This window comes from Artemia sp. Qi Xiang Cuo, chromosome 8 (genome assembly GCF_049724085.1).
Source record: "Artemia sp. Qi Xiang Cuo chromosome 8, ASM4972408v1, whole genome shotgun sequence".
In the NCBI taxonomy this organism is placed as follows: domain Eukaryota; kingdom Metazoa; phylum Arthropoda; class Branchiopoda; order Anostraca; family Artemiidae; genus Artemia; species Artemia sp. Qi Xiang Cuo.
In genome coordinates, this window is record NC_142801.1 from 9,003,674 (window position 1) to 9,028,687 (window position 25,014).

A 25,014-nucleotide genomic window follows, 5' to 3' on the forward strand; every position below is an offset into this window, starting at 1 on the left:
CCCACCTTGACAGATTCACTGGTAGTATATTTCACGGATGCTTTTACCTATGTAGAACCAAACTCCTGAGAGATCCTTATATTATTAAAAAAACGTGGAAAAAATAAGTTTATTTCATGGATTTGTTTTCATTTAAAAAAAACATGATACATAAAAAGAGTATTTTTAAAAATGTAGAGGGGGATTTTGTTTTTAATTTTATCAGTGAAAATACCAAAATAGCCATTTTCAAAACATAGACGGGCAACTACTCACCCAAATGGTACCTCTGGTGATCTACTATTGGTACTGGTATCTTTCTGGATCAGGGACGTACACAGGTGGATGGGTTTTGGCTCCAGGCTCCTTCCAAAATACCAAATTTTCTTAAATTTCTTGACGGTTCTTATTAATATTATCAAATAATTTATCTTTACTGCCCCGACCCCAAAAAAATGTTCCTGCACGTGGAACTTGTTTGAATAGCTTTGGTTATTGGTTGTTTTCATGTTTAAAATTAGATTTTGATTTAAATCTTGAAATTGTTCAGTATACTTTTTTTACACAAAAATGTTATTTGAGGAGGGTTATTTATCCAGCAATTTCATTTTCGTACATAGTTTTAGGCAATAAGATATCGAAGGTCAATTCCGAAGTTTCTTAGCATACCCTTAAATGATCTTATTATGTTGATAATTATAACATAATAATTATAACAAAAAAAGGAGAGATTGTTTCTCATGCTTCCACGGTAAAACATGTGCTCTAATTCCATTGGTTTTCATCTGTGAAGTATTTTTGTGAGGTTTAACATTGTTTATTATTTATGGAGAGACAAATAACCCCGCATTCCTAAAATCTTATGCATAAATTTTGAACAAGAAAAGGAACACAAAATTTTTTAGGTCACCTGATCTTAGAAATAATCTCTCTTTTTCAATGCTTCCATTAATGGTTCATTCTACATTCCTAATTTTTCCAAATTTTCCAGGATGGAAAGAAGCTGGCAGACATGGAGCTACAAAATAGTTTCTATGCTCCGTTTGACTTATATAGAGCCGGTGCACTAGATCAAATACTTGAAGGTATTGCACGAACGCATGCGCAAACAGAGGACGAATTTATTAACGCAGTAATGACAAGTCAAATGTTTGAAAGTTCAGAAGGTAATGCTCGTCGAATTAATCAAGAATACTAGGGGCAGTGGTGGATCCAGAGGGGGGCCCCCCTCCTAACGTAGTCTGAAGTAGTATAATTTACTTAATTAACGCAAGTTTGCGTTAAATAAACTTGCTCCTAACGCAAGTTTATTGGATTAACCTATTTTGCACACACCCCCCCCCCCTAAAAAAATCCTGGATCCGCCCCTGACTAGGGGTGCAAATTGAAGGGAAAGGGAGGGGCAATTTCCTTCTAGATTTTTTTACTCTTCCCCTTTGAATTAGATTTTCTTTGAATTAAAATAAACTCGGTGGAAGTGAATAAAAAATTAAAACCCATGGCTAATTAGAGTAAAAGCAAGAAATATGTCTTCTGTGAGAAGCAAAGCTGGCATAACTTTTTCAGAATTTTATAAAAATGATTCATTTCATTTGTTGATAGATAATCTATGATCCATCCTAAAGCAGCACTAAGGCATAGATTAAGGATAATTCAAATAGTCTTATCAGTTCTGTGGGCCCTAGATTGTGAAAAAACTTTGTTTTGCATTTTCTTTGAAAAAATACTCTTTTTTGGTAATTTCATTGAAAGAAAAACTAAGAATCAGACACTAAGAATAAAATCTAATCCCTTAAATTGGTTTGTTGGAAAGTTACACAACCATATACGTCTTTGTCACTTTTTTTTACTTAATTTTGACATATTATTGACCATATACGTCTTTATCACTTTTCTTACTTAATTTTTATATATTATTGACAATTATTAATTTTGACATATTCCTACTGGCCTAATATATTCAGTAGTAAACGATTGTAACCCCCATTGATTGTTTAAAATACTCAGCAACATGACGAAGGTAAATTGGGCGGTACAATCGTTCAGTCCGGCTTATTGTGTAGATAGGAAAAGTTTCCGCTTGTTTTTTTCACGATTCAGTGTGGCAACAAGGAGAAACTACGCAATGAAAATGATCTTAATAGTTGAATAACAACCAAAAGAAAAATCGTAGAAAATCCCAGTTTTTATTCATGAATAGAGCTAAGATGGTGTCAAGGGGCAAACAAAGTTTATGTTTTGATGCCCTTGTTATTTCAATTTTCTGGAAGATTATAGCAAACCCAATTTTTTTCGGAAAAACTCCAGAAAATTTGAGGATAATGGGAATACTGTGTTAAACCCACACGTATGTGTTTAAATACCATATACAATGGTCTTTATAATGTTTCTTGAGGTATTCATATATTTTAGCTGGAGATACTATTCCAGTTTGTTTAGGGAGAGGGTGGGGGAAACGAACATACGCTCGACATGCCAGATGCAAAATCAATTTTTCTGTTTATTCATATTTTTTAGTTTTGCTTTTTATTTGTCGTAAGGGCTGCGCTTACATGTTGGGTTTCCTTGTTTTGTTAATGTAACCGCCATTTATTTGCTTCTGCATTCTTTTTATGTTGTTGGAGTATCTCATCTTAGATTTTATGTTATTGCATGTTTCCAAAATATGCTCAAACCCGAAATAACAGTTTTAATGGAATGGAAATACAGTTTCATTGGAACTGTTTTAATTGGAACAGTTTTAATTGGAACGAAATGAAAATATCAAGCTTACAGTTTTTCAAGCGGTTAAAATGCAGTAGATTTTAATAAGAATTCAGTATCAATAAATTGATAATTTTACTAATAGAATAAACAATATCTTTTTGAAGCAAATAAACGTGCTTTTAATTATGAAATTCTTAAAAGGTTTTACTCTCCCATTCACTTTGAAATGACTGTTGAACCCCTCTTTCAGTATGGTGTAAAAAATTACGCACAGATTGAAGGTTTCAGTAACTTTAAAAACCTGTTCATTGTTTAACCCTCCCCACTTACTCCCTCTGGTGTAAAAAAAAAATCCTGGGTAGGGGTCTGTGTTTAATGAGCTCAAATCAAAATGTTTGATTGATCTTGATAACTAAGCCCCCAGGAGAGGTCGCTAATTGACGCTTTGTCTTTGACCATGTCGCCGACAAGAGAAAGGCTGAGAATCGGAAAATAATTTTTAAGTACTGCATGGCCTTAACAACTCTAGTGAAATGGATCGACAATTAATCATTACTTGAGTTTGTCCCAATTTGCTGCAATTCTCCTGATTTACTCTTTTAAAGTCTAAAATTTAAAATCTAGAATTCTGCTTCAAATCTAAGTATTCTGTTCTAAATTACTCTTTGATTCTATTTTTTAGAAGTTGAACAGAATATTCCTGATATTCTTGATTCCCTGTAGTCAGAAAACCAAAATCGTAAATATAATTTATACCGAGTGACCTAAGCAGCAAAAAAATTTGATTTCAATAAGTCTAGAGCTTATCCCTTCTTCTTGGGTAATTATTTCTTATCTTATCCTTGTCTATTGATTTCAATAAGTCTAGAGCTTATCTCTTCTTCTTGGGTAATTATTTCTTATCTTATCTTTGTCTATTGATTTCAATAAGTCTAGAGCTTATCCCTTGTTGCTGGGTAGATTAATAAGAACCTGGTTGGTAAAATTAATAAAAATTATTTATTTAATTAACATTTAATATTTTTTAATTTTTAACACTTAATTTTTAATATTTAATTTTAACAACATTTAATATTTAATGAGTAAAAATTATTATAGTTAAAATTTAAAAGTGACCTATTGGGCAATCTGAGAGGTCTGTTTCTATCAATCTTTTGTGGCTTCGTTCTTATTAAGTGATCTTTAATTAGTAAAAGCTTTAGGATTTTTGATGATCTCTTCATATTACGAACTCTAATTTAAACATTTTCTTTCGAACAAAAACTTAATGTGACGAAAATATCAAAATTCTCTAGTAAATATGACGAATCTCATGTATGTCTCTGTTTCGAAGGTCTGCCCTTTGTACCTTTTGCGACTTTGGTTTTAATCAGCCATTTTCAATTAGGGAAAATTTTAGGATCTTTTATTGATCCCTTTCTATTTTATACTTTTTTTATCATTTTCTTTCACAAGGAAGAAATGAGATAAGGTGAGCAAAAAAAAAATGAAAAAAAAAACATTAAATTCCATCTAGCGCTGTGCTTCACAATTAAATTAGTATGATACTTAATTAGCCGGAGAAGTAATGAAAATGAAAAAAGCCAGGAGAAATTTCAAAAAGAAAAAGATATTCTTTCAATTGAAAATAGGCTTTTGAATATCTTTGAAATTAAATTTTCGGATGAAAACACCTGTTTGGTGTCATGGTTGCCAATGAAAACTAGTGAAAACTGGACTTTTGGTTCCTCATTTTTTCTTTGAATTGGTTTTGCAACTATGGTAAGATGTGTTGAATCTCACGTATGTGAGTTGAAGAAGCCCATCGTTTCTATTTTCTGTGGCTTCCTTTTTAATCAACGATTTTTAATTAAAGAAACCTTGGAACTTCTTATTGATCTCTTTTTGTTACAAACTTTCCTTTGGTTCTTTTTATTCTTATTGAATTCTTGTTTTTTTGTTCTTATTTTATCTTATTGATCTCGTTTTATTAACAACTTTCCTTTTCAAACAGTTCGTGGTAACGAACTGTAAGTAAGGAGCGACCCGGCTCAACGGTAACCGAAACTCTAAAAAACAGAATTGTGATACCAATAGATACATAAAAAGAATCAGATTTTAATGCTGATTTCAATTATATAAGTTTTATCACGTTTAGTCTTACTTATCAAAAGTTACGCGCCTGAGAAAATTTGGCTGATTTTTAGAAAAAAGGGGGAAATACCTCCTAAAAGTTATAGAACCTTAATGAAAATCATACCACCGTATTCAGCGTATAAGAGAACCCTACTGTAGAAGTTTCAAGCACCTATCTACTAAAATGTGGAATTTTGCAATTTTTTGCCTGAAGAAAGATCACGGATGCGTATTTATTTGTTGTTTTTTTTTCCAGGGGTGATCATATCGACGCAGTGGTTCTAGAATATTGTTATAAGGCTCATTGGAATAGACATTGAAAGTTGTAGTGCCCTTTTTAAGTGACCAAAAAAATGGTTGATAAATAGGCCCCCTTCCACGCTTATTTTTTCCCCGAAGTCATCCAATCAAAATTTTGTAATTGCTATTTTGTTCAGCTTGGTCGAAAATATTATAACTATGTCTTTTAGAATGACTTATTCCCCCGAAGTCCCTGGGGGTAGCGCTGAAAGTTATGAGCTTTACCCAATGTTAACAAATAGTATTGGTTATTGGGAAGTATACAGACGTTTTCAGGGGGGATTTTTTCTGGTAGGTGGGAGGGGGGTGGGTCGGGGGTTATATGAGTGGATCTTTCCAGGAAGGAAGTTTTCATGGGGGAAGGGACATTGCTATGAAGGGGGCGTTGAATTTTCCATCACTATTAACGCAAAAGATCAGAAATTAAATTTAAAAAAAACAAGTTTCTCAACTGAAAGTGAGGAACAACATCAATACTTAAAACAAACAGAAGATATTACATATATGATTGGGTTCACCCCCTAGTCGATACCTCGCTCTTTAAGCCAAAGAATTTTTAGCACTTTCATAAGAGCTATTTATTCTAATTAACGGCCTTTGTGATTAAGAGGTCATTTTTAAAGAATTGGAACAAAATTCGAACTTTAGCTTAAAGAGCAAGGTATTGACTAGGGGGCAAACCCCCTAATATACGTATTAAAAATCTAGGAATATAGAAGTTCGTTACGTAAGTTAATTCGTAAGTTACGTATATTTATTACTAATAAAAACGTTCGTAAATAAAATTAAACAAGTTTCGAGAAAGCCATTTAACCAAATAAAAGTAAAATTAATATGCAAATTTTGTTTTGATTATTCATGTACGGTGAGCCAAAATCAAAACCTGCATTAATTCAAAAACGTTCAAAAATTAAATTAAAAAAACAAGTTTTTTTAATTGAAAGTAAAGAGCGACGTTAAAAATTAAAACGAACAGAAATTATTCCGTATATGAAAGGGGCTGTCCCCTCCTCAATGCCTCGCTCTTTACGCTAAAGTTTCATTTTCTCACAACTCTATTTGTTTAAACAATAAAAATCTTTAGCGTAAAGAGTGAGGCGTTGAGGAGGGGACAGCCCCTTTCATATACGGAGTAATTTCGGTTCGTTTTAAGTTTTAACGTCGCTCCTTACTTTCAGTTAAAAAAACTTGTTTTTTTTTTATTTAATATCATTTAAGGAAGAGATGAAATCAGCTTTCAGTTTCACAACCAGATTTACTCATTGAAAATTGAAATATATTCCGAAATCAATTTTAAACTTTTATTCGTTAAAGCACCAAGGACATCAAAAAGAAAACAATTTTTGTCACTTGGACCCATCTTAGGCCTATTTGTGTCTGAAATAGACCTATGATCTCAAATAGGCTCAGACAAAGATCTCAAATATCTCAAACAGTCTGATGTCTATCCAACATCAATTTTGGCCCTTAGACCCATTTTAGGTCCATTTGTATCTCAAATGAAGCATCCAAAATATCTTTGCCAGATACTATTTCCTTTGAAACATAAAAAATAGAAATTTGGTGATCATGACACCAAACACGTGTTTTTATTCGAAAATTTAGTTTTAAAGATTTTCCTATTTTAGATTGAAAAATTTCCTTTTTCCTTTTGAATTTTGCTTTTTTTTTTCATTTTCATTACTTTTCTGGCTTACAATTCAAAAAACCAGACTTTATTTGCACGGTCCTTGGTACTTTCAGCCATGTCACGTGTCAGTGATCGTGGCTTCCGTAGGTAAAAGGACAGATAAAAATTCTGCAGCTGAGCAAATGTTTTTTTGGCAGATCCTTCTGTCAATCTTTCTACTGAGGATGTGATAAATACAGCACAGTAGATAAGATATACAGTATCGACAAAGGCTATACTCTCCGTTAAAAAATGTGAAACAGATTTAAAACCACACAAGATTCATACTCCGCCTTCACATAAGCACAATTCTGATGTATACATTACGGTATGCCTATGGAATGCCGAGTAGCAACTGAACTAGGCTGTGACGACACAGCTCAGTTTAGACGCGGTATTAAATGTGTTTCATGTTTGGAAAAAGAAGACGCTACAGGGAGATACAGTATGTAAAAAAACGACTAAAAAAGATCTCTTCTTCATTACTCGAGCTTAGGTATTTCCGGAGACCACACTGCCTTTCCATGACGTGGAAATAACAGTTTTATAGGGACAAGTCCTTTTATTTGACAGTGAAACAACAAAAATACACTGGGCCACTGTATATGTAACCGGAATATCCAGAGATTTTTGTTGTTTCACTGCTAAATAAAAGGTTTTGTCCCTATGGAACTGTTGTTTGTAAGCTATTTGAACCAATAGCTATTCTGGACCTGCAATTGGGTATTACTTAAATACTATGACGAATAAGAAAACGTAACTTTTTTTACTTTAGTATTATTAACGTTATTGGCCCAAAAATGACAGGTTTCAATTTCTGTTATTCGCTAATTAAGATATAGCCCCATCTTAATTAGCTAATTAAGGTAATATACCAATTAAGGCGGGGCTATAAATGAATTAATATTTCTACAAGTTCTTGTTTTGACTATTATTGTCAAGAAGAACCGCACGTTGGTTTAAAGTTGAGCAAGGGTAATACGAGGAAAATTCCAATCGACATTTGATTTTTATTAAATCTAATGCTTTTGAAAAATTATTGTTGTTTTTGTGAATTCCCATTAGTGAATTATAGATAGCCTAATATAATTTTTAAGTGTTAGAGCACAACAAGTTATGATTATTCTTAAAGATTAACGTATACTTCAAAGAAATTCGGGAGTTTGTTGAAAAGTCAATTGTTCTGGTATTAGATGATTTCAAATTCTTTTCAGCCCCTGGTTTGGATGGCGCTGCACAGACTATCCAACATGGTCGGGACCACGGTATTCCTAGTTACACAAAATGGAGGAAATTCTGTGGACTACCCTTAGCAACTAGATTTGAAGATTTAAGGGATGTTATGACCGATGAGACTATCGCAAACCTAGCGTTAATTTACAAGTAAGTTTATAAATATTTTTTATGTGATACAAATAATTTAAATAAAGAAAATACAAGATGATGGAGTAAAATTGTCAGTTTTTTGACTTGGAAGAAGCTTTTTCAGGTTAAAATACCTAACTTACCTAATTGCTAAGAGGTAAGAAACTTGAAAATTTGGTCATGTGCCATGTAGCTGACTCAAAATTTAGAGTAAGTCATTTGATTTTTAAATAAATAAACTTAACACAATTCAGCTTTTAACAGTTCCAATCTCAAAAACAATGAAAAGTGTTCACAAAGAGCTAAAGTTTACTGCCTCTGATGCAAAATTCATCTCTACTTCAGTCCTAAATTTTACATAAGGAGAAGAATGCCACGTGTTTTAACTTTAGATTTTGGTTTAATGCCACCTTGTAATTGATGTACTAATAAAATGAAGTGATTTTTCCTGGGCTGAGACCGAATGTCCAATTGAATGGTCATTGAAAATAGATTGAGAGAGAAGAGAAGCTGCACAAAAAATGAGATAGTTTTGGGATTTTTTTTTTTAATCCTACTTGCAAAGTTCCATCCATATTGCATCCTTGTTTTTTTCCCATATGAAGAATTCCACTGTGTAGCGTGAAAGCACCATCAGTAATAGATAGACAGTACAACGCTACTACATATCTTATGAAGAATTCCACTGTGTAGTGTGAAAGCACCATCAGTAATAGATAGACAGTACAACGCTACTGCAAGTTTTATGAAGGATCCACCGTGTAGTGTGAAAGCACCATCAGTAATAGATAGGAAGTACAACGCTACTACAAGTCTTATGAAGAATTCCACTGTGTAGCGTGAAAGCACCATCAATAATAGATAGAAAGTAAAACGCTACTACAAGTTTTATGAAGGATTCCACTGTGTAGTGTGAAAGCACCATCAGTAATAGACAGACAGTACGACGCTACTACAAGTCTTATGAAGAATTCCACTGTGTAGTGTGAAAGCACCATCAGTTATAGATAGAAAGTACAACGCTACTACAAGTCTTATGAAGAATTCCACTGTGTAGTGTGAAAGCACCATCAGTAATAGATAGAAAGTACAAGGCTACTGCAGGTTTTACGTGCTACTTGGCTGCTAAAGATACGTTGCGAAGTTTTGCTACTCACCTTGCTGACTTTTTAATTTTTAGTTTCATACTCTTCTGCTGACTAAAGAAATGTGATCATGCATCCTTTCGGCATCTTATAGACCACCCACTCTAAAAATCAGCACACAAAATAATTTCAGCTAATGCTTTTTTCATTAGCCTTTTCATGTTTTATAGACATAAATTTATCCTATGTTGATTTTTTATTGGTGCTATATCTGAAACCCCTAATAAGGGTTCACTATCACCTCCTACAATTGAGTGTTTAATTGGACGTCAATTCCACTATTTACGTGGACGTGACCGTTACTGGAATGAATAGGTTTGGCCCTGATGAAGGTAGAATGAACTTAGAATTATATATTGGGTAAATATATCGATGAAATTAAATAGCCTGAACATGACTGCAATAGTAAATTCTTAATGGGCGCTCAAAAAAGAAAACAGATGCTTCGGGTCTAGCTCATTTCTGAGACTGGAGATTTAAAAAATTGAATCAAAAAACAAGTTTTTTTCCGGGGGGGGGGGGAGTGGACCCCCCTCATATAAGTAATGATTTTTGTTCATTTTAAGTTTTAATGCTGCTCTTCATTTTCAGTTGAAAAAACTTCAACTGGAACCAGGAAATCTGGCTCCATCTCCACGAAAAATCTCTTCTCCCCATTGATATATCCTCTAGACAGTTCAATCCTGGATAAAATTTACCACGAAGAATGACCCTTAACATATCCCCGCGTAAAATTGAATCTGCAAAGTGAAAGCCAAACATAAGAAGAATTTCGTATAAGAATTTTGGCAAATTCCCGCTGTGTAAAATTTCCCTTGAAAAATTCACGCCCTGGAAACTTCCCTCCGATGAAAAATTCTTCTCGTGGAAAATCCCCCGAGCAGAAAATTTGTCCCTCCCCTCATATGAAAAATGTATGCATACCTCCCAATAACAAATACTATAATGAAACAATGCGCAAATTTTATAACTTAAAGACCTTTCCCGATGGGCTGTGGAGGGAGGGGGGATCGCGTTATCTCCAAAGGTATAGTTATTGGGCTTTTCACCTATGCTGAACAAAATGGCTATCTCAAATTTTTAATTAAACGATTTTGAGAAAAAGGGGCATGGGAGGGGGCCTAGCTGCCCTCCAATTTTTTGCTCACTTAAAAAGGGCACTGGAAATTTTAATTTCTGTTCGAATGAGCCCTTTTCCAATATTCAAGGACCACTGGATCAATGCGATAAACCCTGGGAAAAAACAAACAAATAAACACGTATCCGTGATCCTTCCTCTGGCAAAAAATACAAAATTCCACATTTTTGCGGTTAGAAGCTTGAAACCTCTTCAGTAGAGCTCTTTGTTACTCTGAATCTGATGGTGTGATTTTCATTAACATTCTATGACTTGTAGGGGGGTAATTCCCCCTTTTTTCGAAAATCAGGCAAATTTTCTCAGGCCCGTAACCGTTGATAGGTAAGAATAAACTTAATAAAACTTATATATTTGAAATCAGCATAATCAGCACCGATTCTTTTGGTATATCTTTTGGTATCAAAATCCCAATTTTTAGAGTTTCTGTTCCTATTGAGTACACTGTGCACACTGTGCTCTTGCCGCTTCTTGCTTACAGTTCGTTACCACGAACTTTTTAAAAACCATCATTTGTTTGGTTTTATTTTTAGGAGTGTATTTGATATTGATTTGTTCACTGGTGGTATATCAGAAGTTCCTAAAAGAGCTCCGGTGACGTCCCTAAAAAGAGCTCCGGTGACGTCAACGGGGGGGGGGACCAGGGGGATTATGGCTTTCCTAAGATTTTTGCCCCCCTCCCATCTAAATCTTGGAAAATACCATTTTGGGGTATTTTCATTGAAAAATTGACGCCACTTTTTGTGAGTTAACCCCATTGAAAAGCTCAGTAGTAGGACCTTAATTTAGGTATTTAATTTGACATGAATTCTATTATTTACGTCGAGAAGTTTTGTCCTTATGAAGAGGGAGTAAACTCGGAATTATATATGGCTAAATAAATAAAGTAAGTGTACTAGCCTGAACATGGCTGAACTATTAAAATCTTAATGAGTGCTTAAAAAAGGAAATAAATGCTTAGAGTCTAGCTCATTTCGGAAACTGAAACTTTAAAGAAACCCATCATTTTCTGTTTTATTTTTAGGAATGTATCTGATATTGATTTGTTCACTGGTGGTATATCTGAAATCCCTAACAAGGGTTCAGTAGTAGGGCCTACATTTGGGTGCTTAATTGGACGTCAATTCCATTATCTACGCCGTGGTGACCGCTACTGGTATGAAAATGAAATCCCTCCCTCTTCCTTTACCAAAGGTAATTTTTGATTTTCTTTTATTTTGCCATTCTTCATATTTATTATAATTTTATCAGCTATCTAAGATCCTTCATCATACAAGGCTATGGAAATTAGTTTAAATCGAGGATGGCTTGTGGGCAAGGTCAGTTCTTTGGTCAAACTAGGGAAAGGCTATACAAATAATTCAAAAAGATATTAACATGATCCCACTGTGCTTATAGAAATAAATAGTTTGCCGTTCGGCACATATTCCTTTAAAAATGACTTCTTTTTTTCACATTTAAAACCAAGGAAAAAAAATTGGTTAAACAGCTTAGAAGAATATCTGCTCATTTTTTTTTTTTTTTTTTTTTTTTTACAATTTAATGAAATTTTGGCTTATTTATGTAATTGTCTTTAATTTAATTATTTGATAACGTCTAATTTTAGCTCAAATTATATTTCATCGTTTTATGATTTGTGGATCGTCTTTATTGCTTCATTTCTTTAGGTGTTTAACTGTTGAGTTGCTTAATCGTTATATATATTTAGTCATTTTTTTACGAATTATTTTTGCGAATGTTTCTTAATGATACCCATATCCTTCGTTTTAATTACCAGGAAGCTTCTACGATAAAAGGTGATTAGATAACTATGAATGCTAATTCAGCAATAAAAAGACAACCAGTGAAATAGTGTTAAATACTAGTATAAAATTAATCACACAAAATAAAATATAATCACATAAAATCTACATAAAAATCACATAAAAAGGCTGTTTTGCCCCTTTACTTTAATTGTTGTCAACCTTTTATTGATGCAGTAATGGTTATATTGTCATAAAACGGAGTTCGGAAAAGTATTTGACAATAGTGGCAGAGCTAAGGGGAGAGTTGACGGAGCTGAGGCCTCCTTCCCCTAATAATTTAAAGAATCACAATAAATCACAACGAAAGTGTTTTTATAATAAAATTCCTAAAATTACACATTTATATCCCCCTCCTAAATTAGTCGAGCCCCTAGAGTATTTTGTGAAAATTAATTCATGTGATACTTTGGTTTCGACGATATTGAAGAATGAATTTACAATAAAAGAATTTCTAAGGATTAATTTAAAGAATTACAATAAATCAAAATGAATATGTTTTTATAACAACATTCAAAAAAGAACAACACATAATGCATCTTCCCCTCCCTTGATAGAGATGTACCGCTCCTAATAAAGAATAATGGGTCGAAATCGATCCATTGGAGAATTTTTCCACGTAGTACACCAGCTTCAACGAGACAGACTAGTGGAATTACAATAAATAGATTTTATTTAAGAATTTTTGCGAATCACTCTGGAACTATTGTGTTAGTGGATGCTATTGCTATTAATCGAAACTATTGCATTTGTGCGATAGAATTCCTGTAAGTACACCTTCTCCCCCATTTCCTGATTGAGTTTGACCCCTCCTGAAAATAATAGTTTATCAAAATCATTTTATGTGACAATTTTTCCATGGGATACACCAATTTCAATGAGAGACAAGAGTGGAAATGGCTCATTCCAAGTCAGGAAAACATGCCGATTTAAGTCAAAATTTATTCTTTTCATTCCACCAATACGCAGGGTCGTTCCTAGGGCTTGTGGCGCCCTAGGCAAAATTAATTACGGCACCCCTCCCAATTCAAACACAAATAAAAAAAAATTACCACGGCGCCCAGGGCAGCCTACCCTGGTTGCCCCCCTCCCCCCTTTTGAACTATCCTTTCAATACGATTAAATGATTCTATGACTATCACATCTTTGGTGTTATACAAAATGGGCAAAATTTATTTTCCAAATTTTACAATTTAGTACAGAAAAAGGAATTCATCTTCTTTTATAAATCTGTCCTTTTGAAGTACCAATGACAGTGAAATGAAATGTTATTCTTTGAACTGATTGAGTGGAAATATATATATATATATATATATATATATATATATATATATATATATATATATATATATATATATATATATATATATATATATATATATATATATATATATATATATATATATATATATATATATATATATATATATATATATATATATATATATTTAAAAAAAAGGGAAAATCGTGAATTCCATGAAGGGGGGGGGGCTACTCTGATTTCAATGGAACTTTAAAAGATTGGGGCGTTACACCATTGTCAAGGATTTGGAAAACTTTCAAACATAGGAGGTATCTGTAGGACCTGATCGATATATCGGACGACCGATATTATCGGGCCATTATGAGGGTCAGTGTCATTATCGGATATCGGGAAAGAAATATTGGTTATCGTCCGATATATATATATATATATATATATATATATATATATATATATATATATATATATATATATATATATATATATATATATATATATATATATATATATATATATATATATATATATATATATATATATATATGCGCAACTTGTCCAGAAGATAGCACAAGATTTCCTCAGGTAATTTCGATTGTTCAATCCTTGGGGTGGGGGGGGGGGGTGTGGAGCCGCCAGCTAAGTCTGACCATTATGGAGCGAGTAGCAGAGATGAGTCAAAATTATTTGTTGTCAATACACACTTGGTTCAGCCATGTTATAAATGTATGGTGACTTCAAGAGCGTACATCTTCTACCAAAGCAGCTAAAAAGAATACAATAAACCATACGGTTTCTGTTTAATGAATGTTCACTTGCGTGGAGGAAAGATCCAAGATTCAATCGGTTAAAACCATGATATCCAGTCACGGGTGCAGGTGCAGGGGTAGAGGGAGTGCTGTAAGATGGGGGGAGGTTCCAAAGTGTCACCGGCGCGTACCAACACCTTGGAAAATATACATATTTACATTGTTAATTTAGCTTATGTGTCCGCATTTGTCGGCATACTGGACGATTTTGTCAACATATTCTATAAATCCCTCCTCCAAACTTAAAACTCTAGCTGCACCCCCGTATCTGGTGTGCCTAGCATGGATTCGTTAGTAAGAGACCATATCATATGAATCCAGAGTGAAGTTTTAACTTTAACATGTAAATGATTAAAATTCATTGAAATTTGGATTTGAATAATCAATTTTAATAAATATCTTACTCTTCTTTCAATCAAATTTTGACGTATTTGTGCTTATGTAACTAAACCGGCTTCTTTGGTGATTTTTTTTCTTATTTGTCACTTCCGCAAATATCCGCCATTTCTTTTGTGTGCTCAGAAGCTGCTGATCAGAAAAGGTAAAGAAAATCAAACAAATCTTATAAATGGCCGAATTTTTGGAATCCAAAGTGAATTATTGAGGCTTTTCTTTGGTGCATAATAGACCAGGGACGAACAAGTGAGTATGAATATGGACAGAGAAAGGGGGGGGGGGCTAAACTTTAGGTAAGGTTTTTTTTCGGAGAGGAATTTATCGGCAAATTATACGGGTATCGTATCAGTGCGATACCAATATGTCGGTATCGGACCACAAAAATCCATGTCGGTCAGACCCTAGGTATGAGGGCTGCAATGTTCTTTCAAACTTTAGATTTAATTAGTCATCATTGTTTTTTTTTATGATGAATGACACTAACAATATTCTAATAAAACTGATGCACGTGGCAATTTCTCCACATGCTTCCATTATCATGGTCCACGTGATATGCAAGTGAAACAAAAAAGTGCCTCACTCCTGGGAACATATCGATTCAAGCAAAAATCCACAGAATTCTCAGAGTGGGAAATCTGACTGTATATAATATCGAAAGTTTACCCAAAGAGAAAAAGAAAGATTAGGTTCCTGTAATTGCGGGGTAAAAAATCCTTACTTTCTGCAATTTTTGGAGAGGAAGGGAATTTGTGATAAACAGAGGGATTTTGGAGTGATTGAAAAGTATTTTATATTTATTGTAAATTTGGCCCCGCCGTGGAAAATCAGCTCTCTGATGGTAGGGTACGCTCAAAAACGGCTGGACAGATGTTTGGTTATGGTAATTGGTTGAAAATGCCCCAAAATTAAATCTCTTCAATTTTTAACTGCTCAAACTCTAGGGTTAATTGATAAGATATTTAACCGATTATCTGAACAGGGTAGTTCCAGATGAACACTGAACAGGGTAGCTTAAAATGCAAAATCTGTTACTTCGTCCCCAATTGATATTAATATTTAAATAACACTTTCCAGCAGTATGTTTTGTAATAAGCGCATGAGAAAGAAACTTGGTTTAACTGCCTAAATCTCGCCCAAATTATCTTGTTAAATTGTGACCTTGGAAGTTTGTGACATGTTTTTCTTTGTCTTTTTGTAGATCAATTGCATCAGATAAAGAAAACCAGCCTGGCGAGACTGTTTTGTGATAATGGTGATGCGATGAAAATGATTCAGCCACGCGTTTTCCTTTACGCTGATCCGTTTTTGTAAGCAAGTTTACTTATATTCCATTTTAGTTATGTCGGATCGATATTTTTTTAGAGGCACGAGAGTGAAGCCAGGCAGAAAAGTAGGGGGATGGGGAGGGGGTTGGATCCATGCCTCCTTCCCGCCTATGAAATTTTCATTATAATACCTAGAATTTTCCAAAAAAAGAAAAATCCCTGTGCTATCATACCTCGATAGGGGGGTGGGGGGGGGGTGGGGGGGGGATATATTCTGTTCAAATCTGTATTTTGTGGAAAACATATGCTGTTTTTTACACCTTCAACTACCGTTCTGACATCCTGTATGGTTAACTCCAGGAAAGTTCTTAGAGGCAGGGGTTTATTTTCTGTTTTTACTTGCGTAAGGGTATGGACTAAATCAGTTAGCTCTTAAACTGTGCATAATTTTGTTGTGTTAGGATTCTCGTGATTTGGTAAAGGAGAATCTCTTGAAATTTTAATTAATTTTAATTTTAAATTTTTGTTAATTTCCCCATTGTATTTAACTTCATAGCTTTTTCTACATATTTTACTTCTATTGTAAAATATTCTATTTAAATACGTTAAGAAAGGTCAAGTATATCTTTCTGCCAGAAATTCGGCTTATTAATAGGCCATTAAGAGTAAGGGCATTTGACTATTTTCTCCTTCCCCAGAAAATTTACCTCGTTGATAATTCCCTCGGAAAACTCTCCGTGCGTAAAATTTACCATGGAAAATTTTCCGCGTGAAATCTCCGCAGAAAATTCTTCTGGATAATACCTTTTCTGACAATTCTCCCCCAGATAATTCCACCCCCTTACAATTAACCCTAAAAATCCTCCCGTGGAACCCCCCCCCTCCCAAATGCAAAATTGATTAGCTAAAGGGAAAGTATGACAAATAAAAAGGATAAGGAAAAGAAGAGTTTTGGAATATTTTCCGAATATGTAGGGTTGAATATTTCATAGTATTATTTTTACATTTTGATTTCTTTTAATTTTTTTTTCTCGTTTTGGGGGGCTGATTTATCATAACAGGGTAATATAAATGTTAAAGAAAATTATTTGGTCGTCATATGGTCTCTATATGATTGAAGTGCTCAGAAATAACAGACTGGGACTAACAAGCAGGAATAATTACTTCCCGTGGACCAGGGCCGTATCCAGGATTTTTGTTCGGGGGGGGGGGGGGGCTACCCAATTTTTTCCCGTTTACTTTGTCTAACATCCTCGAGCAAAATTAAGTTAGCTCGAGACCGTTAGGCTACCCCTTGCAAACGAGGACGCGTCCACTAGGCATACTTTCGTATCTTTGAGGTTTTTTTTTTTTTTTTTTTTAACTCAAAAAGAAGCCAAATAGTAGAAGAAGTCTATATTTTTTTTTTTTTTTTTTTTTTTTTTTTTTTTTTTAGCTAAAACTAAGGGTGAATATCTATAAAACGAAATCCAGGCGACGATTTTTCTTCCCTGCAAAATGTCGATGACCTTGTTAGGGCAGATGTCAACGTCCCTATGGACTGCAAGGAGGGCTAAGCCACTCAATCGTTCTTCTCCTGTTGAATTTCTCAGCCAGGTTTTGAGCCTTCTGAGCGTTGAGAAACTTCTTTTCGGAGTAGCAGTGCTAACAGGTAACGTCGCAAGAACAGCCAGAAGAAGAAAAACATTTGGAAAAAAGGTGGTGTCGCATGCCTGAAGCGAAGACACAGCACAAGTGGCCTCTCTGATACCGGAACATTCTCCCACTTGATGCGCCATAGCTCAATTTCTTGCTTCAGACAGTCTGGCTAGTGGCTCGGGAAGAATATCGCCATACAATTCAACCAATGACTCCAGGTTTAATGCCTTCAGATCAACAGAAATAATTTTGGCAGGAGAAAGGACGCAGAGTTTTGACAGCAGTTTCTGTTGAAGCACAAATCGTTGTTTCAGCTCGGAGGTGAAGTGGTCCAGGAAAGGAATAAAGAGTGAGGTTCTATAGTGGCTGAGAAGGTCTGGATCGTCTGCATGCATACTCCGGCCACCTCTCGTCCTTGGACGAGTCATCTCCAGTCCTAAGTCGCTGGCAAAACGCTAAACTTCGTCGAAAATAGACGTGAAAGCAGTAGCAGCATTTCCTTCGCATTTCCTTTGTTTTTGAAAGGACAGTTTCCACGTGCCTGCATGCAGCTGCCAAATCACAGTCAACTGACTAAAGAGTCTTGCACAGTGGAAGCGTAAGGCAGAAAGCTCTTTGACCACATGGAGACACACAACAAATTGCGACTGGTTCATCGTGTCCAGCAACTGCGCCGCTTTTGCAGAAGTTTCTGCATTTCCGTTCTCTTCAAGAGCTTCCAGGGATCGCAGGATTGGTCGGTACAGCTCAAGAAAACGCACGACTGAATCGTGGCGCTCTATCTTGTTTCGCAGAGTCCGGTTAAAGTATGTTTCCTTGAATCCGGTAGTATTTCGTTGATCTTCTCTTTTAAATTCTATGTCATGAGTGGGGAAGTATGGTAAAAACTGCAGACTTGTGACAAGACACCGAAGAAATGCTTAAACGCCAGGATAGAGCATACAGAAGAGATGACCTAGTTGAGACTGTGCGCACTACAATGGACATAAAGCGCCTTCGGATACTTTTCACGTATAACAGCCTAGACACCCCTAAGATGCCCACTCATCGCTGCTGCACCGTCATACCCCTGACCAACCATCTTGTTCAGATTAAGACCAAGGCTTTCGAGAAATCGCAGGATTGATGAAGCCAGACCTTGCCCAGTCAAATCAGAAACTGGAGTAAAACCAAGAAAGTCCTCATGCAGGTTCCCTTTGAAAGTGTAGCCGACGCAAACAGACAGCTGCTCTGTATTCGAAACATCCGCCGTTTCCTCGGAAAGCACCGAAAAGCATGGACTTGTGTTTACTCTTTCCACAATAGACTGCTGAAGAAGCTCCCCGGATGCGGCGATAATACCATTCTGGATGATGGGAGAAAGATATATGGCATTTCCGGCCGTAGAAAGAAGATGGATCTTCAGAACATCGTCACCGTATCTCTCCCCCAGCCACAGTACTGCTCGGAAGTTGCCATCATTGTGAGAAGGTTCTGGATCCGAGACCGAAATGGGGCCGGAATCGTTGGTACCACGAAGGGCAAGCTGTTGCCGCCCACAAAATATCACCGTCTCAACAATTGGTCGCAACTTCTGGCGATTTTACTGAACCTGCGCTTTCCTCGCCTTGTCTAGTTGGTGCACGATATTGTCCTGCCTTTTCTCAGAGACAGAAATGAAGTTTTCAGCCGATACGATGCAGTTTCTATGAAACTCTGCTTGTTGGTGAGCTTTGAAGCACTCTATCGCATCCTTCCAGTTAGAGAATGGTTTGGTAACTAGATTCCCCAAGCACTGGTGGCAGCCTTTGCCAGCTGTCTCTGACGAGAACAGAATGCAAAATCTACGAAAAGTATCGTCCTCAGACGGAGAGTAGGACAACTAACTGATACGAGCTAGCCAAGTTAACTGAAATTTCAGGTTCTGTTTTTCGGATACTGGAAAAATGTAGGAGATATCTGGAGTCCAAGGGCTCTTCAGCAAACGAAGTTTAGATTTTGTATCGAGACTGGGTGATTTGTTGACAAAACGACCGATGTCACTTGCAAACAACGAAAGAGACTGGGTTGGTGCAGGTTGCGTCGTGGTTGGTTCCAGTCTCCGTGATTCAGAAGCTTCAACGATGGCTCCAGTGCCCTTCAGATCCACAGGTGTAGATGAATGCTCCGCAAACGTCCCGCTAACGCCACTTTCAGAAACATCCCTGGTCCGCTTGGGCGCGAAAAACGACGTAATGTCACCCTTCCTCCTCATGTTGAAAATCGCTCTTCTCTTATCTAAGTCCGAAATTGAACTGAACTGACAATCTTGCACTCTCTTATAAAATTTACCTCGAGCCCCCATTAATCCTAATTTACTATGCAAGGTCTGACCTTGCTTAATAAGGCGAACATGGGGTTACCTAATTGCGTAAGCTGATCACAACCGTTTACCCACAAAATTGCAATAGGATTTTTGTATGCCACAAAATGTAATAGGATAATAGCGCATATTAACCCTAATTTACTATGCAAGGTCAGGTGAACATGGGGTTACCTAAGGTTACCTAATTAAGTAAGCTGATCAGAACCGTTTACCCATAAAATGCAATAGGATTTAGTGTGGGAGCATAATTTTTTTTCTGGTAAGGTTTTGTCTTTACAGGTATTTTTTAAACTAATTTTCGACTCGGTCAAAAATTTCGGGGGGGGGGGCAAACCGGGTACCCCCCCCCCCCCCGGACACGGCCTTGCCGTGGACTTCATCTAAAGTACATAGTACTAGTTGATCCCCTGGGACCGAGAACGTGTCCACTAGGTGTACAACAGAGTGTTTTTCTGTCTGAAATACAAGGGGTGTCCTTTTTAATTTGATTTCAATAACATCGAGTCAAACTCCAAGTCAGACCCAAGAAAGTTTAAGATGAACACAACCATATATTCTGCCTTGTTTTGGAATATAGGTAGAATTACATTCCAAAATCTCTTCTTTTCTTGTTTTTTTTTGGCAGCTCAATTTTACTTGTGAATTTTCTGGAGGGAATGCGCCTAGAACTAAAGTAAGCATGGCCACTGCTTTTTTTCCCTTCAACAACAGAAATAGGCTTCTTTTTTTATTTCCAAGGTTTTCTTCTGTTTCTGTTGTTCCAAAGGACAGAAACGAGTACAAATGTACAAGTATATACTAATATGTAGCCAGAGGCGAAGGATGTTCAATACTTTCCTTTACAAAATTGAGCAATATAAAGTTTTCTATCTTTCCTTGAATTATGTCGATTTATTCCTAGACTATACCCACAAAGCGCATTTCAAGGATTTTTACCTTCTGGTACTGATCACTCATATAAAGTCATCTATCGGGCTCTATAAAGTCATTCTATTTGGGTAGTAATTGTTTCGTCCCTTTCAAAGAATTTATGGGTTTACTTTTCGGGTTTAAGTTATATATTACCCCGCCAATTTTTCCATGTATATATATATATATATATATATATATATATATATATATATATATATATATATATATATATATATATATATACAAACTGATCAAAGACAAAACGATTTTGGCCCGTTTTCGGCCCCCCGCCTTCCTGCCTATGCCTTACCCCGCATAATAATTTTGGATTATTATGGGCCGTGGTTGGTCCTTCACTAAATTGCAGCTAACCCTGCAACAGTGATCAGTAAAAATAGGTTCCAGGCGTTTGAAAAGCTTCCAAATAGGAAGAAATTGATGAACAGAATTTACTATACTAATATTAGCTATTGTCTTCCTAGGAATGCAGACATGTCATGCAATGATGGCGTTATTTCAAAAATGGATTTAAGTCCTTGGAGAACTGCATCGCCAAACTTTGTTGTCCCAGATAACGTCTTGGAGGAATCAATTTCAAGAGCTAAAAGAGAAGCTGATGATATGTTTACACAAGAACTAAACTTGCTTGGTACAGGTAATGTGCCGCTTTATTTCTGTTCCACAAACGACAACAGGAGCTTTTCGTTAATAGTTTATTAGGATGAAATGTGGGTCACAGCTAAATAAGCTGCAATGCTGTCCTTTTATAGACACAACTTCTTGGATGTAATCAAGGTTGCAATCTATTTAAAGAGCGAATCACACCTCATAGTAATCAACAGTTTAAGAACGAGTTCTGCTTCGCTTTTGTGCTTTCGTTAACTTCTTAATTTCATTATACATTTCTCTCTCTCTCTCTCTTTTTCTTTTGATCAGGCGTAACGTTCAACTAACGATTATTCTGTCAGTGTTGTTATGTGTTAATATGTCCTTTAGCTAATCTTATATGCGTTTTAATTTTAAACCAATTTAAGTTTCTGATATAAAGTTTCTCTCCCTTCTTTATTGGCTTTGTTTTTGCTGCTGTTGTGTTTGTGATTTTTCTTATATTTTGACTCCGAAATGCACATCTGACCCCGCCTGGCCTTGTGATAGACAACATTTTGAAATAAATATCTTATCTATTAGAATAAACAAAAAACATCCTTTTCATTTTTGTTTGTTTAACTTAAAAAAAACCGCTTAGCATCTTTTTCATCACATTCTTCTAGAGAATTAGACGCTCTTGCTTTTAGAGAATTAATCTGACTCCTGCTCCTCTCAGTGACGTCACTATTTTTCTAATCTCCCTATTTAACATCATTACACTATCTTTCTTCCACTATGCAAGACTTGTTTTAACTCTTTTATATACCTATTTTTTATATAAACTTAATTTTTTTGATGTTATATATATTAAATATATATTTTATTATTAACATTTATAAAATATATATGCAAGTGTCTCCTTCCTTACAAAATATACAACATATGTATAGAATATAATTTTTTTGTATGATAATACATTTAAAATGCATTTATGTTTTATACCTTTTTTAGATAAAGGTGCTGATCCAAAGTCTCCAATTGGCACTGCCTATAGCTTCAGTCGACCGAAACGACAAGCGACACTCATCGCAAATATTTCTCGGGTTCTACAGTTTGCTTCAAAACGTTTTGTCACTAACATATTGAACAGGTAATTACCAAATTCGTGTTGTAGGGGCTAATTCCTATCCTATGAGAAAAGTGAGCACATCAATTAGAGAGGGCAATTATCCCCTAGTATCCCTCTCGGTACTTGTGTATTAGCCATTACACACTGAAGAAGTGAAGTTAGGTTAATCATAAGGAAATACATCAATATATGATGAAAATATAATACTTTAGTAACAAAAGTATGGAAAATAAAACAAAGAACTATGGAAGGGGGGCCTCCCAGAACGCATTATATCAAATATCTAACATAACCTAACCCATCCAACATACCAACTCTACGTATTAAATCTTTAATAAAATATAGCCTACCTACAACGTAAATTTCAACTGAGCCTAAGCTTAGTTGACAGACAGCTATAAACTGGCTATTGTCTGATCTAGCCGATGCAAATTCTCGAGTGTGTACTGGCTAATACTGAAGTACCTCTCTCTATTACAGTGTACCTTTTTTTGTTGTTTTCATTACAAAAAAAAACGAAAAACAACAACCCACCTCCCTAGATTTTGAAAAATAAACTTTGCTCTCTCCCCTCTCCTATATATTTTCTGAAATTGAAATCCCTGGGACAGAACTCCGTAAAGTTTGGTACGTATTTCAAATGTTTTTTTCCTCTTGATCAAGAATCTACCCAATAAATATTTACCTAGTCCGTGGAATACTATGTAGTTGTTTATAACAACTAACATATCCATGTCAAGTAATTACCCACTCCACGTTGCATGAGCTTATTCTGACGTGACTAAAAATTTCATAGGTTTAGCAAGTATTCAGAAAAATATTTTTGTTTCCAATCAAGAATCTACCAAATAGATTCTCGGAACAAACCTATGAAGTACTTAGCTATGCAGGAATTACCTGATCCGTGTCAAGTAATTGCCCAGTCCGTGTTGCAGGAGCTTATTCCTGCATAGCTAAGTACTTCATAGGTTTGGCACTTATTCAAAATAGTATTTTTGTTTGTAATGAAGAATCGGCTAAATAAGTAATTACCTGGCTCGTTTGATTAATGTGGAATTTTTCATAATAATTGTCCAGCCAGTGTCAACTAATTACCTAGTCTGCGTTGTATCTTTTCTTTCCTAATTAAGCATCTACCGAGGAACTAATTACCCAGTCCTTATAACTACCATTGACCTAGTCATAATAATTGATCGGCCTGTTTCAAGTAATTATCCGGTCCGTACTGTATCTTTTTCCTCCTAATCAAGTATCTATCCAGTAAATAATTACCCAGTCTTTGTAATTACTATCAACTTTTTGATAACCGCTCACCGTGCATGAAAAATTAAAACACGATTTGCATATTAATTTCGGCAGATTTATTCCGTATATGAAGGGTTACCCCTCCTCAATAACTTACTCTTTACGCTAAAGCTTTTAGCGCTTTTAAAAAGCTTCATATTCTTATTAAACATCCCCTAAGTTTCAATTTTAGCAAACAGTCAAAATTTAGCGTAAACAATTGAGGAGGGGGCAACCCTTCATATATGGCATAATTTCAGTTCGTTTTTCAAATAATACCGGTAAATCTGGAACACCCTCTATGAAATAAACCCCTCCCCCTCACGGCACTTCCTGTGGAAATTTCATCCAACGCAAAGTGCATCCCCCCCCCGTCAAATTCTCTCTAGACAGTTCCTTCTTTGCTGAGAATTCCCCCTCTGTAAAATTGCTTGTGGACGATTCACCCTGAAAAGTTCTCCTTACCATTTTTTCATTGGAATAAGATTTATAATCTCTATATTGGTTTCTCGGTCACTCCAGAAATGCCCCCTTCCATGGAAATTACTTGCCAGCAAAGAAAATGTACGAAAAAAAGCCCCGGATAATTCCCCCGGAACATCTCCATATAAAAAATTTGGCATAGAGAATGTAAGACAATTAAAAAGAATTTCGCATAGTAATTCTGTCAAGACCCCCTACTGTAACATTTCCCCTAGAATATTCAATCAACAGGAATTTCCCTCCCAAAAGAAGATTCTCCCATTAGAAATCCACCCCAAGCCCCCCCCCCCCCCCAAAAAAATGACTGTATGCTTCCCAATAACAAATACTATATGTAAACAATGGGCAATGTTCACAACTTGCAGCTCTTCCCCCGGGGACTGTGGCGGGTCATTTTACACCTCAAGACATAGTTATTAGATTTTTCGACTATGCTGAACAAAATGGATATCTCAAAATTTGGATCCAGTGACTTTGGAAAAAAAATGAGGGGGCCTAGGCCCTCCAATTTTGTTGGTCACTTAAAAAGGGCACTAGAACTTTTGTATTTTCGTTCGAGCCCTCTTGCAATATTTTAGGACCACTGGGTCAGTACGATCACCCCTGGGAAGAAAAAAAAAAAAAAATAAAAACGAATCTGTGATCTTTCTTCTGGCAGAAACAAATACGAAATGCCGCATTTTTGCATA

At 35.6% G+C, this 25,014-nt stretch overlaps 1 protein-coding gene across 1 annotated transcript in view; it reads left to right on the plus strand.

The window, feature by feature from the left end:
- The window catches only part of LOC148949134 (uncharacterized), a 203,270-nt gene that overhangs the window by 134,717 nt on the left and 43,539 nt on the right, over window positions 1–25,014 (plus strand). Inside the window, exons 10-15 of the mRNA XM_089093196.1 lie at window positions 971–1,145; window positions 7,984–8,152; window positions 11,439–11,608; window positions 15,881–15,989; window positions 21,324–21,496; window positions 22,441–22,579. Coding sequence (XP_088949322.1) covers window positions 971–1,145; window positions 7,984–8,152; window positions 11,439–11,608; window positions 15,881–15,989; window positions 21,324–21,496; window positions 22,441–22,579 — 935 coding nt within the window. The remainder of the gene's footprint in view (window positions 1–970; window positions 1,146–7,983; window positions 8,153–11,438; window positions 11,609–15,880; window positions 15,990–21,323; window positions 21,497–22,440; window positions 22,580–25,014) is intronic.